Here is a 16,291-nt window from a genome sequence, read left to right as displayed (position 1 = left end):
ACTTTCACCAAAAATTATATTTTGGGGTAAGGAGAGAACATACACCATTCTCAGAAATGTGTTGTCTGACTTAAACCAAGATAAGAATATTTTTTAATACATAGTACAGGATTGTGTTTTCTTTTATAATACATACAATACACAGTATATACCTAAACTAATCAAAATATACAATATCAGAGCTTGGTTTTTTTAAATATTGTGTAGGGTCTGCCTAGTGCAGATAAATACATAGTCTTTTGGATTGCAAGTTTCTGTAAATATTTTTCAGGGTTTGTTTTCTCAAAATGAAAACATTTGTGAGTTAAATCTTCCTGATGAAATCAACCTTCAAAACAGAACGCCTGTAGTATATGTTTATGTGTTGGTAACTCTCTGGTTTGTTGCTTAAAATGTAACAAATGGAAAAAAGAAAAGTGTTTTACACAGCTGATGGAAATATACACTGGTTAATCTTAAGCATTTGGACTGCAGATAGTATTTCAGCGTTTGAGTTGCAAAATATTTAAACACCTGGCAGACACTGCAAGGTATCTGGTTAATGTTCATCTGCATTGTTATTGTAGGGCAGATAAAATACATGTGCTGTACAAATTAGTGCCTGTATAAAGATAGCATAGGGTCTGAGACATTAAAGCCCCTCCTTTGAGGATTTGGATTCAGGTAGACGTGTCAGGTTGAATGTATTCTTTTGCACTTTCTCTGAACCCTTATAAAAGAGCTTTTGTGTATTTATACTGTTGTCTGGGGCAAGGCTGGTGGCCTCGTGCCAGAACAGTGATGCAGTGGATTTCAGTTAGTGCTCTTTCAATGCACAGAAAGGACGTTTACATTTTAAGATGCTTTTGTAGGCTTTTCTGACATGTTAAACAGCAGAGCCTAAATATGTTTTACTAGGGATGGCTTCTGCGTACAACTTCTGTAGATGATTCCAGAAACAAAGACTGAGAAAAGAGTGAGCTGCTTTGTTCATAGAAAATAATGTGGAACTTGACCTCAAAAGTTTTGTTCTGCTCTCAGCCTTTCAGTCTAACTCTTATTTAAGGAAGATAAAACAGTGGGAGCTTGTGCTACACAGGATATTAACAAGCTTCCTCCCTTTATGGCCTTCCTTCTGGCTTCTCAGATCCAGTTCTCTGTTTTGCTTTGCTTGTCTGTCACTGTGTAAACTGGATCTTTGAGCAGAAAGAAACATGCTGTTTTCAGAGTACTGATGCTTTTTGGATGATGAATTTAGCAGAGGTGGGTAAAGCACTGACTGTCTCCATTTGTTGTGTCTCTGCCATGGCATGGATGCTTGAATGAGGTACGTAGCTGCTTTTGTGCTAATTCCGTTAATGCAGCAGCTCAAGAACTGTAACTGTCACCAATTTTCAGTTAGCGTGTCAGCCTGAAAACTGCAATAGATCCTAAGAGGATGCTTGTCATGTTCCATTGTCCCTGCTATGCAGGTGTCAAGGACAGCTGGAGTAGCAATGGTTTCAGTAGTAAATTTAGCTGAGCTAATTGCATATGAATCAGTGCCTTTTGTTTTTTCCACTGGAGTGCTTGTTTTTTGCCACTCTGCCTTCTGGAGGTGCTGAAGAAAATTTAGAGTTGTTTGGCCTTCTGAGGGTATATGGGTATATTTGGGCAGAAAGCACTGCATGGGGTAATAAGTCTCAAGTTTTTTCAGAGTATTAAAATATGCATGCATCTCCAACATTGAGCACTTGACTTTAAAACCTATTTTATTAACTCTGGGCACCATTCAGGGAATTTTCTAGTGTCCCCTATTTTACAAAACTGAGACTGTTTGTTTGAGACTTTTCCCAGCATTTTCAAAATTAGTGTTACTGTAATAAAGGAAGCTTTAACTCTTGTGCTGTCTCTTTTTTTGTGTGTACAGGGCGGGGGGGGGGGGGGAGGAGTGTGAGACTGTTCATTAACTGTGCATGAACCTTACTCAAGATTTTAATAATGCCCTTTGCTAGGCTAGAGAGATCGTTTCAAAATCTTCAAGTCCTCTTCACAGGAGAGGCCATTCCTTGCATTGACTTGGGTCTTATGGTGAAGAGAGACTTATCAGTCATGATAGTATCTGTGAAAACCTTCCTCTGACTACCAGACTCTTAGGTGTAAGTTTGCTACTAGCCCATCATGACATAGCTAAGATTGCTGATTTTTTATTTTCAAGCTATTAGAGCTATTTAAACATTACAGCTAACTTTTGATTTTGTTATTTTGTTTGGTTGAGTTGTCTTAAGTTGTTTTCATTCACTATAGCTATTGCTGTGGAACTCAAGTCTAGGTCTGCTGGTGTCTGAGATGATTACAAGGTTTACTTGTGCAGAAATTTTCCAGTGAGTGCAGAACTTCAAGTGAGAGGGGGATGTAAGTTTTCAGAATAATCACCTGGAAATTACAGGTTGCTAACCTGGAGCTCTAGGTTTTTGGGGGGGATATGGGAGGGTTTTTGGGGGGGGTATGTGGAATTTTTTTGGTCTGGGATATACATGTCTGACAGGTAAAGAAGTGCCTGTAACTGAAAAAAATGAAAAATATTTAAGGACAGTATGCCTTTCTTACAGATCTTAAGTAGGTGAATAATATGCCCTGTCTAAATAAAACTGCATGATCCCGATTTCTGCCAAGCAAAGACGTTCATCTTCCTGTACGTATACAGTCTATGAGTTCAGTAGGCCGTTAGGTTAACACTTCCTCCATGCAAACACAGGTGGATCTTCATTCCTGTTTCCTCCCCTTCATAGTCATCACTAACTCACTGTTGGAGGTCATTAGCTGGAGTTTTTAATTCTACTGGGAGAGAACCCCCAGTACCCTATGAGGGGTACTGGCAGCTGGCATTAACAGTGAGGTTACTGGTGACACTGAACACTCAAGTCATGTAATCCCCCATGACTCCAGGTATACATTTAGACTTCTTCCTTGGTTTCTAATTGGAATTACTTCCGTTGGTGTGAAAGTTAGAAAAATGAAAAAGGAGCTTCATGTGCATTTGAGTTACTGGAAGTATAGCATTAGGAAGAATGAATTGTTGACATTAGCCCTTCAGGATTCCCTAGGATTAGTCTGGAAGCACGAATGAATTCTATTGTAACAGCATGTATGGTATTTGAGATCTTCCGAAGTATTGAGTCAGTGGGCAAGGGAATGCAATTAGCAAGCTCTAGAAGTACTCCTTTCTAACAAGTGAATGTTGTGCTTTGACACCTAAGTGCTTGTATTCTTAATTCTGACTTGATAGAAGATTGCAAATGTCTCTTGAATTGCTGCAGAGTACAAAAAGCCCCGCCTTTAATACCTTTTTAGGGTGTTATGTCTTGGTATTTATTTTGTCTGCCTTTTGAGATCAAAATTTTCCTTTGGTAACCTGTGGTAGATAAAGACAACCTATTTTCTTCCCTATGAAATTACTATTTCAAGCTGATGGGGGAAGATCTTAACGACTTCAAGTCCAATTACCTGCCGAGTTGGCTTCTGCTTTATGCTGTCACAACAGCAGCTTGTATAGTCACTGGCTGGGTTCCTGCAGCTCACATCAAGTTTCATGCTGCTACTGGAGAAGAACAAAATGCAGCCATACGAATAATTATTAGGTCGGGGAGAGAGCTGCAATTTGTGCTTTGAGTGATGAGAGAAAATGGAAGTATACTATTCTTGTGATTAGTTATCTACTGTAGATATTGCATCTGCTTTGACATACTTTGAATTTTGAGTAAAAAGACCAGAAATCCTTTTGGCACTGACAGCTTTTTGGTGTTCATTCTGGATGAGAGCTGTGGAGCTCAGCTGCTGTCAGGAGGGAACTGTGTCTGTCAGTGGCTTTTCTCTTTCCTATTGGGCTTATTTATGGTGTAATCAGTTCATGGAGCACTAATTTGTTCTGAAGTAACTTAATCACATAGGTACCTTGAGAGTCCTGAGTTGTGCAGAGGCTGCTTTTTCCTGGCTCATCAGACTAAGCCTGCTTGAATAATAGCTTCCTTGGTGTAGAGTGTCCTTTTCTTGGATTGAATGTGCATCATCTTAACATGCTATGTCCCTGTCCCCTTTCCCTTGCAAATACTAGGGAATGGTTAGACAAAAGAAAATGGTTAGACCAATTTCATTACTGGGGCTTAATAAATAACTGTTACTTGGTTTAAAGCTCTCCTTCCTGAGCTTTTGGGACCTATTGAGCAGAATGCATGTCAAAGGTTTTGGAAAATCACTTTACAGTGTTTTCTAACAAAACCCAGATGTAAAATTGCTGAGGACTACAACAGTTATTTTTTTATGGCTTAACATTGTTTTTTGTTTTCATGCTCTCCCTTCAGAGGGTAGACAAAAGATCAGAAAATGCTTTCATTGTAAACTCTGTTTAAACTACATCTGCTATAAATCAATATTTAGAGTGGATTCTACTTGAATTTGAGTGCCCTTTGAAAGCAGAGGAAGGTGCAGCGATCACCAGGGCTAGTGTTAAGAAACTGGGAAGCACTGCATTTCCACATACGCTTTCACTTCACTTCCCACAGGGAGCCAGGCTCTGTAACCCACCACTGTACAGTATCTATCAGTCTGCAACTTCCTGTTACTAAAGCATATCCTTGAAATGTTACTAGTAACCAGTGTTGAAAGGCCTTATGTGTATTCTCACAAATAATGAGGATTTCATCCTTGAATTTATCAAGGATGAGTTAATAGAAAGAACTTGTAATCAAGGGAGGCAAGTACTGTATCATTCTTGAGGAGGCACATCGAACTCATGGACCTTGAGAATGGTACTAATCTATACGTTTTGAGAAGTTCAGCCAACTTGGCAGGAAAGTGGAAATTTTTAGTGTCCTAAGCTGAACTACCTTCATTGTAAGACTAAAAATCACACCTGTAGGTCAAGAAGACCCTTTCCCAGGTAAAGACCCTTCCCTTGAGCATGCATAGTGTAATCGTATGTAAATTAGTAACCAATCAAATACAGGTAGGAGGTACTAATATTATAATGATGTTGTAAAATGTGTATAAAATCGTGTGGAGAGTTCTTATAGGTGTGCTTGATTTGTGGAAACCAAGCACCTGGCCTTGCTTGCAAACTCTGAAGTAAATAATCAGTGTCTTGTCCTGGCCTGTGAGATTGGCTATTGCACAGTAACAGATCCAACTTTTCAGACAATATTCCTTTACCCTGTCAGAAATAACCCGGAGAAGTTAAGTCTTGTGGAAATGGAGAACTAGGGGAAGTAGAGACTGTATCTCAGCTGAGTTTAAAATGCTGTACTGTAAGATCACACGCTGCAAACCTTTGCTGCCCATCAGGGAATGTCCTCAATTGTTCGTGCCACTGGAAAAGCTGCAGGTAGGAATTGTACTGCAGGCAGCAGAGCCACTCATTTCACTGAAAGGTAACAATTTCACTGCTTTAGTTTCATGTAGCATGACTTGTTTAAAACTGTCTTCCTCCTATTTGACTGGATTCTGCATGTTTCCCCACCATTCCTCTGGATTTATACTGGAAATTTTGGACCACCTACTGTAGCGGTGCTGCTCTCTTCTGCCCTGTTACACCTTTACTCTGTTTGGACTCTTAATTGGCTGGAATGGATCTGGTCTTAGAAGTGCATCTGCTGAGAGTTTGGCTGGTCTGAGCTTCCTAAAAGTTAGGAGAAAACCTGAAACTGGTTTCAGATCCAATGAAGCTGCATACGACTGAGTGTCATGTTTCTGCCTGCGTGGTCCTCCTGCCTTTTGAACTTGCTGTCGGGGATAACACATCAGTGCATTGGCATTTCTAAGTGAGAGCCTCCCTAGAGTATTAAACAGTGATGACAATCTGCTCTTGTGTTCCAGGTGTTTGGGTGGGCTGTGCTGCAGCAGCACAATTATGAACAGCCTTATGACTACAGAGGCTCGTATGTAAATGTTAAAAGAGTTTGGGACTGTTAGCGCATAATACAGGAATTCCTAGCTAATGTTTTGGAAACATGCTTCATCACCTCTGTCATGGGGGGGGACTTTGAACAAGTCTGGTGTGACTTTCATGTTAGCTTTGAACTGCAAAGCCCCTGTAGAGAGAGACAGCTGGATTTTAGCCTGTACAGAATGTAGTTTTATAGCACATATGACAGAGAGCCTGTCCTTGACTGAGACTTGTACCACAGAACTGAAGACACATGTCCTGGCACTGTTCAAGAGGCGTAAGGCAGTGTGCATCTTATTCTTGTGTTACCCTCTCTCAGTGAAATTGAAGGTTCCTGGAGTACTTGTTGCTAATGTTACCTATACAGGTTGTTTCATGCTCAAAAGAAAATGTGGTGACAAAAGGAACATACAACTAATGATGTATGTGCTTCTCCTGTTACCTCAAACTGTAACATCCAAACAATATTGTCTTAAATAAATGGAACGTTGTGTTTTGGAAAAATCAGGTAGCATATACTCAGTCACGGCAGTGTGGAACAGCTTTTCTGGAACAGAGGAGCTGGTACTGCATCAAAGAGTAGATGAGACTCCTATGCTCTAAGGCTTTGTTGAGAGGGGCGATTATTTTGAAAACACAGAAAGCAATTCAAGCTTCACGGGCCAACAGTAACTTTTCAAAGAAACAAACAGCTGCTATTCCTGTTTTACAAATTAGAAAATACTTATTTTCCAGAGTGCTTTGAGATTTTGTTGATGGAAAGAACAAAATCTAAATATTTCTCTTCTTGGGAGTCTTTTATGACTACATCTGTAAAATGAGTAATTTTAACTGTTCCCTAAGTGAAATACTAGAGGGGTGACTGACTTGTGAGACTGCAAGATTCCTCTTTCCACTGTTTGTAGGTCTCTTGTCTGAGACGTGTTTATGCTTGCTTTTACATGCAGGGCTACTTTGTTTTGGGGTCCTGCTGTCTTGCTCCTACTCAACACCAAAGACCTCACGAAGTTTTTTAGGAGAAAACAGGGAGTACTCTCTCAGGATAATCTCTTTTGAAGGGATGTATCCCCAGCGAAGTGCTTATGGTGGTACTTCATTTGCTGAATGTTCCAAGCTCTTTAGATCCGCATGTAGAAATTTTTTGTTATCTATTTGGTGTTTGTAAGAGCAATTTAGAATTCTTTAGTACTGTGGGTTTGCTTCTACAAGATCATTATCTCTTTTGATCATCTCATGGGCTGTCCTTCCATGACAACAAGCTTGTCTAGCCATTGGATCTACATTAGAGCTTGTACTTACATGACCCCCAATGTAAAGACCGCGTGTGGTGTGTACAGACTTGTCTTTACATTCTGCATATGTCTTTTGTCCATAGTGATTCTGCCAGTACTTCAGGAAGTTCTGGACTCTGTAGATGCCTGGTGTGAGATAATGCGTGTGGTAATATACACTTTGGCCTTCTAATTTCGGTAACAGCAGATGTCTATCGCTGTGACTTAAGGAAGCTCATTAAAGGCCTGTCACTGCCAACTTGCTTGGTTGTACAGTACTCAGTTTTCCTTCAGCTCCATATCAGTGTGAGCTCAGAGTGATCTCTCCTACTCTTGAGTTCATCACAGGATGTCTTCTCTGTTTTTTGATATTGGCAAGCGAGGAGGGGGTATCAGTCCCTGTCAAACTGAAAAACTCTGGATTTGGTGCACTGAATCGGATTTACATATTCCCCCCGGAACTCTCACTCCAGTGACCACTGGCTTGGCATTTGACAGGTTAGTCATGAGAATGGGACCAATGTCTTAACAGTGATCTAGCTCAGACTGGGATTATCCAGAAGTGTTGTGTGCTCAGCCTTGGACGTTTACCACTTTAGTGGTTCGAGATTTCCCTGAGAACTGTTCCTGTTTTCTAGGTTTATGATACCAAGACATAATTTCCTCCTCCTTTGCCCTAACCTAGGGTAAGGAAAGGGAAAGCAAACATAGGTTTGACTTCTATTTATTTAGTTTTGTTTCACGGCTCCCATGTGACCAAAGGAACTTTGATTCCGGGGCCCGTTATGTACATACCTGTAGCTGCACAATTCTGTTTCTCCTGCTGGACTTCTCAACTGATTGGAGGCTTAGATGACGAAGCACTTGCAACTTGAGTAACTCCTGTGTCTATAACAGTACTGTTCAGCTTCAGTGAGGGATTTTGTTCTCAAGCAGGGGAATTTGAAAAGAACTGGAACCTTCCTGGCAATATAAAGCATTCCTGCAGATTGGTTCAGCTTCTGAGGTTGGTGTTAGTTACATGTCACCAGCATAACACAATGCTATTGCTGAAATATCTAGATGTTGTACTCAGGAAAAGCTGTGCTTTACTTAAGTGTGGACTCTGGGAGGCTTTTTGCCACAACTGGGTCTTCGGTTGGTTCTGCTTGGAGTCCCTCACTGTGTGGGTGGACGTAAGGTGATCACGCAAATAACAAACCAACCTCTCTCTTTGAAGCTCTTTCCTTCACAGTATTTTAACTATGCATCTGTTTAACATGCCATCTCCTCCTGAGTCACGATTTCCAGAAGACACAATTAAGGAGATCACGTGGTTGAAAAAAAGTGAGGGAGAGGTGTGTTTTTGTGCTTGAGATTTGTGAGTGTTATTAAAGCAAAATTGTTCATCTGTATTTCATGGATACAAAAAAAGTACATGAATGGTGAAAAAACTGTCAACAATTATGGGTTGATTTCTCTAGTTTGCACATTTGATGGCACTGTACTTCATATATCCAAGTATTACTAGTTTTGAATTTTCTACAAAGTGCATTTGGAGGGGCTAGGAAATAGGACAATGACTGCAAACCCACAAAAACTGGAAGAAGGACTGAAATGACCTTTGGGGGTAATCTTTGTGGATTGCTTTTGACTGTTAGCCTTTGTAGTAATTGTCATTATATTAGAAACGCCAGACAATAGACTAGTGTGTAAGATATGTAGAAATTTTGCCTCCTCCCTGTTTTTTTTTATGCTAGCATTTGGTTTTCCACCCCATTTTCTCTCTGCTTCAGCCCACCAAAGAATCTTCCACTGCTGAAAGTCTGCAATAAGGCAGTGCCTTGGTGGTCCAGGTGGGAGGCAGGCAGGAACAAAGCTGACCTCCCTTCGGCATGGGCAGCTGCTCTTATTTTGTTCCAAATGAAAAGCTGGCCTTGGAAAGCTGGATTGCGAAACTTCTCTAATAGCTTATAAAGTGTTTTTCCTAACTTACCGCACCCCCTCAAAGGTTTCTCAAATCTTACTGTTTGGTGTTTTGTCACAAAAATTGACTCCATTGCTGCTTGAGTGTAATAAATAAACTGTAAGTCAAAACAAAATGTTTGCAATTTTGTGCAAGATACAGCCTGTGTTAAGTATCTTAAAATATCACTCTGTTGTGATTTTGACTGCTACTGGGAAGGTCTGATGCTAGTTTCCTTGGTTAAAAATATCTTGGTTATTTAACGTTGTATCTTAGTATCTCTGTACTGTAGTAGCAAATACTGTTGGAGTTGAGAGTGTTACTGTCTCATTGTGTGACACATATTAAAAAAGGACTCTTCCTGAGGAGCTTTTTTATTCCTGGAAATAATAGAAAAGGATTTCGTAAAGGAAAGAAGTTGAATATCTGTTAAGTTCCTTTGGATGTGTGAGTTTACCTAAGGTCTCGAGTAGATTGTGAAAAGATCAGGCTACAGAGTTAAGGTAGGCCCATTCTTTACTCTAATTCAAAACTTTTCTAGAAGTGTTTTTGTCAAATACCTATGTAGTGTGCATACTTAGATGATGCAACATATGTTTTACAGACATTTTTCTAAACTGGTTTTATGGCTTTTGCAGTGGAAATATTTTAGGGATGGGGGGGTGGGGGTAAAGCATTCCAATCATTATTTAAAGAATACTGGAATTTTTTGACAGAAAGGATTTGTAGCTTTAGATCAGTGGATATAAAATTTGTTACAGTAAAATTTGCATACAGAGTTCATTAAATAAGTTTAAACAGGAGTACATGTTCTATACCTTGTACTTTGTTCCAATATTGGATTTTGGACAACTACTTATTTACAGTCCCTTATTAAAACCCTTTGGCAGAATGCTTTTATTCATCTTTGTTGTGGGGTTTAATTCCAGACCTTCAAGACCAGAAGGTTTTCTCCTGGGGAGTGGGTGTGAGGAACATCCCCAAATCCTGACAGATCAGCCTGTACCTCCCCTGCAAACATCCTCTGTAACATCCAAGCTTTGTTTCTAATCCTTAGTGCTCTAGGATTAATCTCCCTCTATACCAGTATCTGCATACTTCCTGCTGCACTGCCTGCTGTTGCCTTAGTTCTAGTTTTCCTCATTTTGTAAACTCTTGATGTAATGTCTAATGCCTTGGAAAGTCGGCATTTGTGTGATGGTGAAGCAGTGGCATTATTGTATCGCTTGATTCCATTATCTTAAGGAGGGATTCCCCTTCCTGCAATCTCTTTCTCTCTCCCGATGAAGACGCTAAGATGAAAATGTAGGGCCCTGATTTTTCTGTGACTGTGTGAGTAAGCACTTGGGAATTCTGTGTAGAAAATACTCTGATTAAACTTTAGCCATAATGATAAATAAAAATACATGTATGCATACCAAATACAGATGACGAGGGAACGCTGTATAGCGTGGCAGTGTGACTGTACTGAGGTTTTTTTCAGACTGAAGTAGTAATTTGTTTTACTTGGTGGCAGTGACGGCAACCACATAAAGCCTTAAAAGCACTGAACTGCTTTGAAACATGAGTGTAGAGGCAGGCTCCTAGGTCAGAGGGTTGGATGACTTCAAACAAATCTCTAAAAAGGAGATGATTTTAGAATGTAACAGTACCTGTGCCTCAGGTAGGATTGTGGGCTATGCAAATGCTGAGAGATGATAGTTCTGGCTCAACAAGCAAACATTGCAGCTTTCACAAAGCAGTAATCCTTTCTGTTCTAGTGTTTGCCACATAATGCTTAGCTGCAGTGTTGATGGCAGAGCACTAATGCGAATTAGACGATCTCTGATAGCCAAATAGTCTTGCTCCCAGCTGTAACAGTCCTGCCTACAGTTGCTCCGAGTAAGCTGTTTTGCACTAGATAAAAACAAAACACCACAACACTGCTCAAAGGTAGATGCAGTGGAGCTGGTCCATCACTTTGGCAGCTGAGCTGTTTCAGCAGCTTTTACTTGTGGAGGTCATTGCAAGGAGTGTCAGGGCCATTAAGGCTGGGCTTGAGTCTGAGACTGACACCTGTGTCGACACACTTGTGAACATGCTTTGACCTCACACTTTGCACGTGTGAAGATGCTGAAGCCTTGTCTGTGCAGGTTTAGTCTGTGTGTCAGTGGAGTCTAGAAGGTGGCTCAGCTGAGCAGCATGTTTTAGAGCAAACTGATTTGATCAAGGCTTCATGGACTAAGTAGCAGCTTAGACGTGTGCAGTGGGTCATACCAATTTAGATACCTTAATTACTGATTTAATGCCAACTGAAGATGACTCCAGAAGGAACTCTAGCAAGTTTGGGTACAGTGGATGTTTGACATTTTGGGATCCTCGTGCAATCTGTTGTCCTTCAGTAAGTTTTCTGCCAAACACTCAAAGGGTGTCTGTGGAGTAATTTTTTTTTTTTTTCTGTACGCCTGCCAAGACTCAGATAGTCTTTGTTTTGAAGTCAAGGAATTCTTCTGCAAGGAAATGTCATACCCAGAATTATTTGTTAATTGTGGATAGCTCTGCTCATATTTAGGGCTGGCTTCTAGCCCTGAATGCTCTGTCTTAAAGGCAGTACTTTCTTGGCTTTCACTTGCCAACTTGTGAATTGAATTGTTAGTACTAGTAAAAGTTCATAAATCACCGATACCTTGACTCTGTGTAATCAGCCCATTCAGTGTTTAAGGATTGCCTCAGCCTCTGGTTTCTCAGGCTTGGTTAACAGGAAGGAGAGAGCACTTAACACTTGTTACAGGTACATAATTTCTCTTCCTTATCATTTGGAAACTTTTCCTGTTGTGTATCAATATGTACTTGAAGGATAATGAAGACAAAAAGTAGATTTTCTTCAAAATGGAAAAAATCCTTCATCAAATATTAAGGACTCACAGCCTCATCTCGGTGACTGGCCAAAGTCTTCGCATTAATTTGACATGATGGTTTACTGCTTATGCATTTCTTTATTTTTGGGTTTGTTTTTTTATGCATTGGTCTAGATGCCACACTCCTCTTATTATTAAAATAGATGACTAGTGTTAAAGGAAACTTAGAATTTATTGAGGAGGTGGCATGCAATTTATAGTTGTGACCCTTTTTCATGAAGCATCTCAGGTACATTTAAATCTTTATTAATCTAATTTATGATTGTGCCTTGCTGTAGTAGTTTTATATTTATAGTTTGTTACACTGAGTGTATGTTTTGCCTCACATTGGAGGGAAAACACCTTGCCTTTAAAATAGATATTGTGGTTATATTAAATTGCACTTGGCAGAAACTAAGATTGATACCTTTCTGGGGCAGGTTGTCATTCTCAAGTATGCAGTTTGGCTGGCTGTATGTGTAAAGAGAGTGAAGATTTGCTCTCTGATGTGGTGTTTTAGGTGAATTACTTAATGCAACGTTGTTAGGTTAGGAGCTAGTTCCTAAATCTGCCAAGATCTTAAAGCATTAAAAATTGTGGCTGAAGGAGCTGCATTAAACTCTCAAATAGTTGACTTAGAGGATTGGGCTGTGACATAGTTTTGGAAGAACATATTCAAATAACTTTTTATGAGAAAATGACGTACAATGTGGAAGTAAGCTGATAAATAGTTTGCAGTTTGTCTTTTTTCCCTTATGCATGATCTCCTGCGCATCTTATGAAAATAGATATAAAACATACCTTAAAGAAGTGGGCCTTTGATTTAATGAATTGGTTTGAAAGGATGGGTTAAAGCCCTTCTGCAGTTACTCTCCTTCCCAACACCCTTCCCCTCTCCCATCCCCTGCCCATTACCCATCTTGTGCTGCTCCTCTGCTCAGTCCTCTTCTGGCACTGGGGAGTAGGGGACACCAGGACTTTTGATGTTGGTGGGTTATTTGTTTTTTTTCTAGTTGGCCTGTGAGAGGTATCAGTGAGATGCTTTTGCTGAGCTTTTTAGAAAAACATTGCTGAACATTTTGGAAAGAGAAATGTTAAAACTGTACTAATTGGGTTTTTTAGGAGAATTTTCCTTCTCATTTTGCATTTACTATATAAAACATATATGCAGTGTGCTTAGCACTCACTACTGTTGTAGATCCTTGTTCCTACTGGAATACATAAAATAAAAATAGTCCAGTATGCTCAGGAATTGTAAGACTTGATGTGTCCCAGTTTTCATTTGTACCACTAACGCTTGCACCGTGTTGATCCATTGTTCCATGTTAGTAGCATTTTTTGGGGTTGTTTTTTTTTCCTTTTGAGCTCGCAAAATGAGAAACTTGTTTTTGCCATAGCAAGTTTCTTTCCCTGTCTCTGAACACAAATTATGTCAGTGTAGCAAGGAAAGGGAGAGGATGTGTTGACAGAATATTCACATACAGCATTAGATCTGGAAAAGGTATTTTAATCATCTGAAATGTAGAACTACAAATTGTTCTCTTAATAATTTCTTTTAAAAGCCCGTGTTCATTAAAGTAGTTGAGAACACTGCTGGTTCTGGCTTAAATCCTAAAATCTTTTTTGAATCCTTGTTTTGACTTTTCATGAATAAATAGGCCTTAACTTTGTAAAGCAGGAAATTGTAGGATTTCATTTCATTGCTGTTCATGTTTCTGTGAAGGGGAATCTTGGAGTAATAAACATGCTTCTATAATTAGAATATTAGTTACACTAGATTATCTCTTCGTTTGACTATTTCATACTGAAAATCAGTACTTTATCTGCTTTGCTAAGTGAGATGCACAGAGGCAAGCATTAAAAATTACATGTTACAGTTGACTTCAAATTCTTCTGCTGTTTTTATATTTTCCTTGGTACCAAGGCCTTTTGCTACTGAAGGGAAAAATGTAGGATACATGCTGTTCTTTCATAGCTGTCGTTTCCTCAAAACTATTATTTTGCTTGGAAGCTCGTCTGAGCAGAAAGCGTCAGTCATCTATCTGTGTGTCTAGCGGCAGAACACTGATTTGTGATCTCCTAGTGTCACAAATCAAATGAGTCTTTCCAGGTCTGGACAGGATTTTCAGCTCGTTTTTTCCTGTAGCGTTCTCACTGGAGGAGCTTCATAGTAACAACTCAGCTTTTTTCTCCAGGAGGAATGTCTGTCTATTGTTCTTACAACTTAAGCACATTGTTCTTTTATGAATGCCTTTGCCATAAGTGCTGTGTGGGTTTTTTGTTTGTTTTTAACTGAAAAGAAAAAAATAAAAGGAAAAAAATCTTGCATTAATTCATGAAATTGCATTTGAACTTCCTAACGGAATTTAGTCAGGTTGATGTACAGTGATACAAAGCTGCAATTATCTCCATCTTTGTATTCCCGTAGGACTTCATTAAAGTGGCTCCTCTTTAGCTGCTTCTGTTTCCCAGCGTGGGGAAGTTCGGAATTCAGCAGACACAACAAATATATTTTGTGTGTGGTATTTCATACCTGCAGATGGAACATTTAACCACCCTTTTTTGCTCTTCTTTTAGCAATAGGAGAATCTGTGTGAGTTCTGACAGACCTTCTAGTATTTTAACCTACTTGTTTGATAGCAATGTAGTGAAAGTATCGACTGTTTTGCTGCATCAGCTCATTCACTGCTGTCAGCTAAAACAGGGACAATTGCATCTTTGAACTGGCTTTAAACTAGTTTATTTCTGATATTGCTTAATACACTTTGGCATTTAATACTTAAACTCTTAAAACTATATGCTATAACAACAACTTCATGATGGGATAGTGTGTATTTAAGCAGGCTCTCCTGAAGTTTTAGATTTGATAATCAACCCTGAAGGCAAGTATTTAATACTTCAGACCTTCCAGGCTGTTAGTTGTGCATCGTAGTGACATTGTCTTCTTCAGCTAGTGCTTTATCTTTTCATAACACTTAAAACCTTATTTCATTTGACAGCTTTAGCTATCAAATCTAAGTTTGAGCCTCAGCGCAAGACTGTAATAAAGATGTTATGGACACAAAACCTGATGTTTGTACTTTCCACTGTGTAAGAATATGTGTCAGTAGGACACCTGATATTTCAAGACCCTTTAAATGATTAAACTCCCTGTAATTCATACAAGAATTTTTTAAATTTACAGTTAAATGCTCTTTTGCTTATGTATTTTAGTGGGGCATAGTTCTTTTTCCATAGTGTATGTGGTGATACCTTTGCCATCATGTAGTGTTGAGTGCAAGTCAGGGAACATGAATAGTTTATACATGTATTTGTAGCTCCTTGTTAAGGAAATGTCTATAATCTTTCCAAAAGAATGTGCTTAAGTCGCTATCTGCAGTTCACAGCACTCTGTCAATGCCTGCAAAATTAATATGAACTATTATTCAATATTTATTTTTAGAAATAGGGGTGATATGGGGTAGTCTATCACAAATATTTTTCTTAAAAGGGAACATGTCAATATATAGATCTGGCACCATGCAAATCCTGGCTTTCTCAGACTCTCAGCAAGAAGGAGGAGGGGAAAAAAGTACCATGACCAGTAAGAATTAAATGTTCTAGTATTATGCATTATTTTTTTCCGTTTCACTGGAAGACAGGAGTATATGGAGGACGACCCTGATTTTTTGCAAGTAGGATTGTCATCTGGGTTGAAGACAATCTAAAGCATACAGGAGGCCTGTCTATGATAAATGTGTTAGGCAGCATGTGTGGGAAACTCATTCGGCAAGTGCTAGTCCAAAGGAATTCCTTGCTTGCCTACTTAGTAATGCAAGGAATCTCTCCAAGTCATCACTTGAGAAAAAACTTTATTTGGCATTTCTGTAACTTGCTGAGGATTTGTGTAAGTGAAATGCTGATACAGTAAAGATCTCTTTCAGAAAGCGCATGGGGAAGTAGAAAGTAGAAACAGGATTTAGTGTCCTGTTCATTGAGGAAGGGGGCAGGAGCATAGCATGAATGCCATGATCTAGTTCCTCATGCATTTCAGTTAGATTGGGCCCCTTACGGTATCTTTCCTATAGTGTAAGTAATGAGGCACTCTTTAAGTTCGTTAGGAACGTGGGAGAGCCTAGCTGTGTGTCCTTCCCAAAAGTAGGTGAGCATAATAAAGCTCGCACAGCACCTCTTCAGAGCCTTTTCATCATTCACGCGGATTTGTTGCCTGTATTTGGGGTGAAAAGCAGAACAGTGTGTGTCTATTCACTGCAGGGTTATAAAGTGAGTCCTGGTCTATTGAGTAAGTACTAGAAAAAAC

The 16,291-nt window shown here is 39.4% G+C and overlaps 1 protein-coding gene across 2 annotated transcripts in view; it reads left to right on the top strand.

Moving 5' to 3' along the window:
- PELI2 (pellino E3 ubiquitin protein ligase family member 2) overlaps positions 1–16,291 on the top strand; it is a 73,153-nt gene that overhangs the window by 28,415 nt on the left and 28,447 nt on the right. Inside the window, exons 3-4 of one of the 2 annotated variants that reach the window (XM_074149250.1) lie at positions 1,059–1,067; positions 15,633–15,682. The exons of the other annotated variant lie outside the window; for it this stretch is intronic. Of the exons in view, the coding sequence (XP_074005351.1) occupies positions 1,059–1,067; positions 15,633–15,682 (59 nt within the window). The remainder of the gene's footprint in view (positions 1–1,058; positions 1,068–15,632; positions 15,683–16,291) is intronic. 2 annotated transcript variants of the gene reach the window in all.

This window comes from Numenius arquata, chromosome 6 (genome assembly GCF_964106895.1).
Source record: "Numenius arquata chromosome 6, bNumArq3.hap1.1, whole genome shotgun sequence".
Lineage (NCBI taxonomy): Eukaryota > Metazoa > Chordata > Aves > Charadriiformes > Scolopacidae > Numenius > Numenius arquata.
Note: the sequence above shows the minus strand (reverse complement) of the source record. Positions and strands in the feature narration are given on the sequence as shown.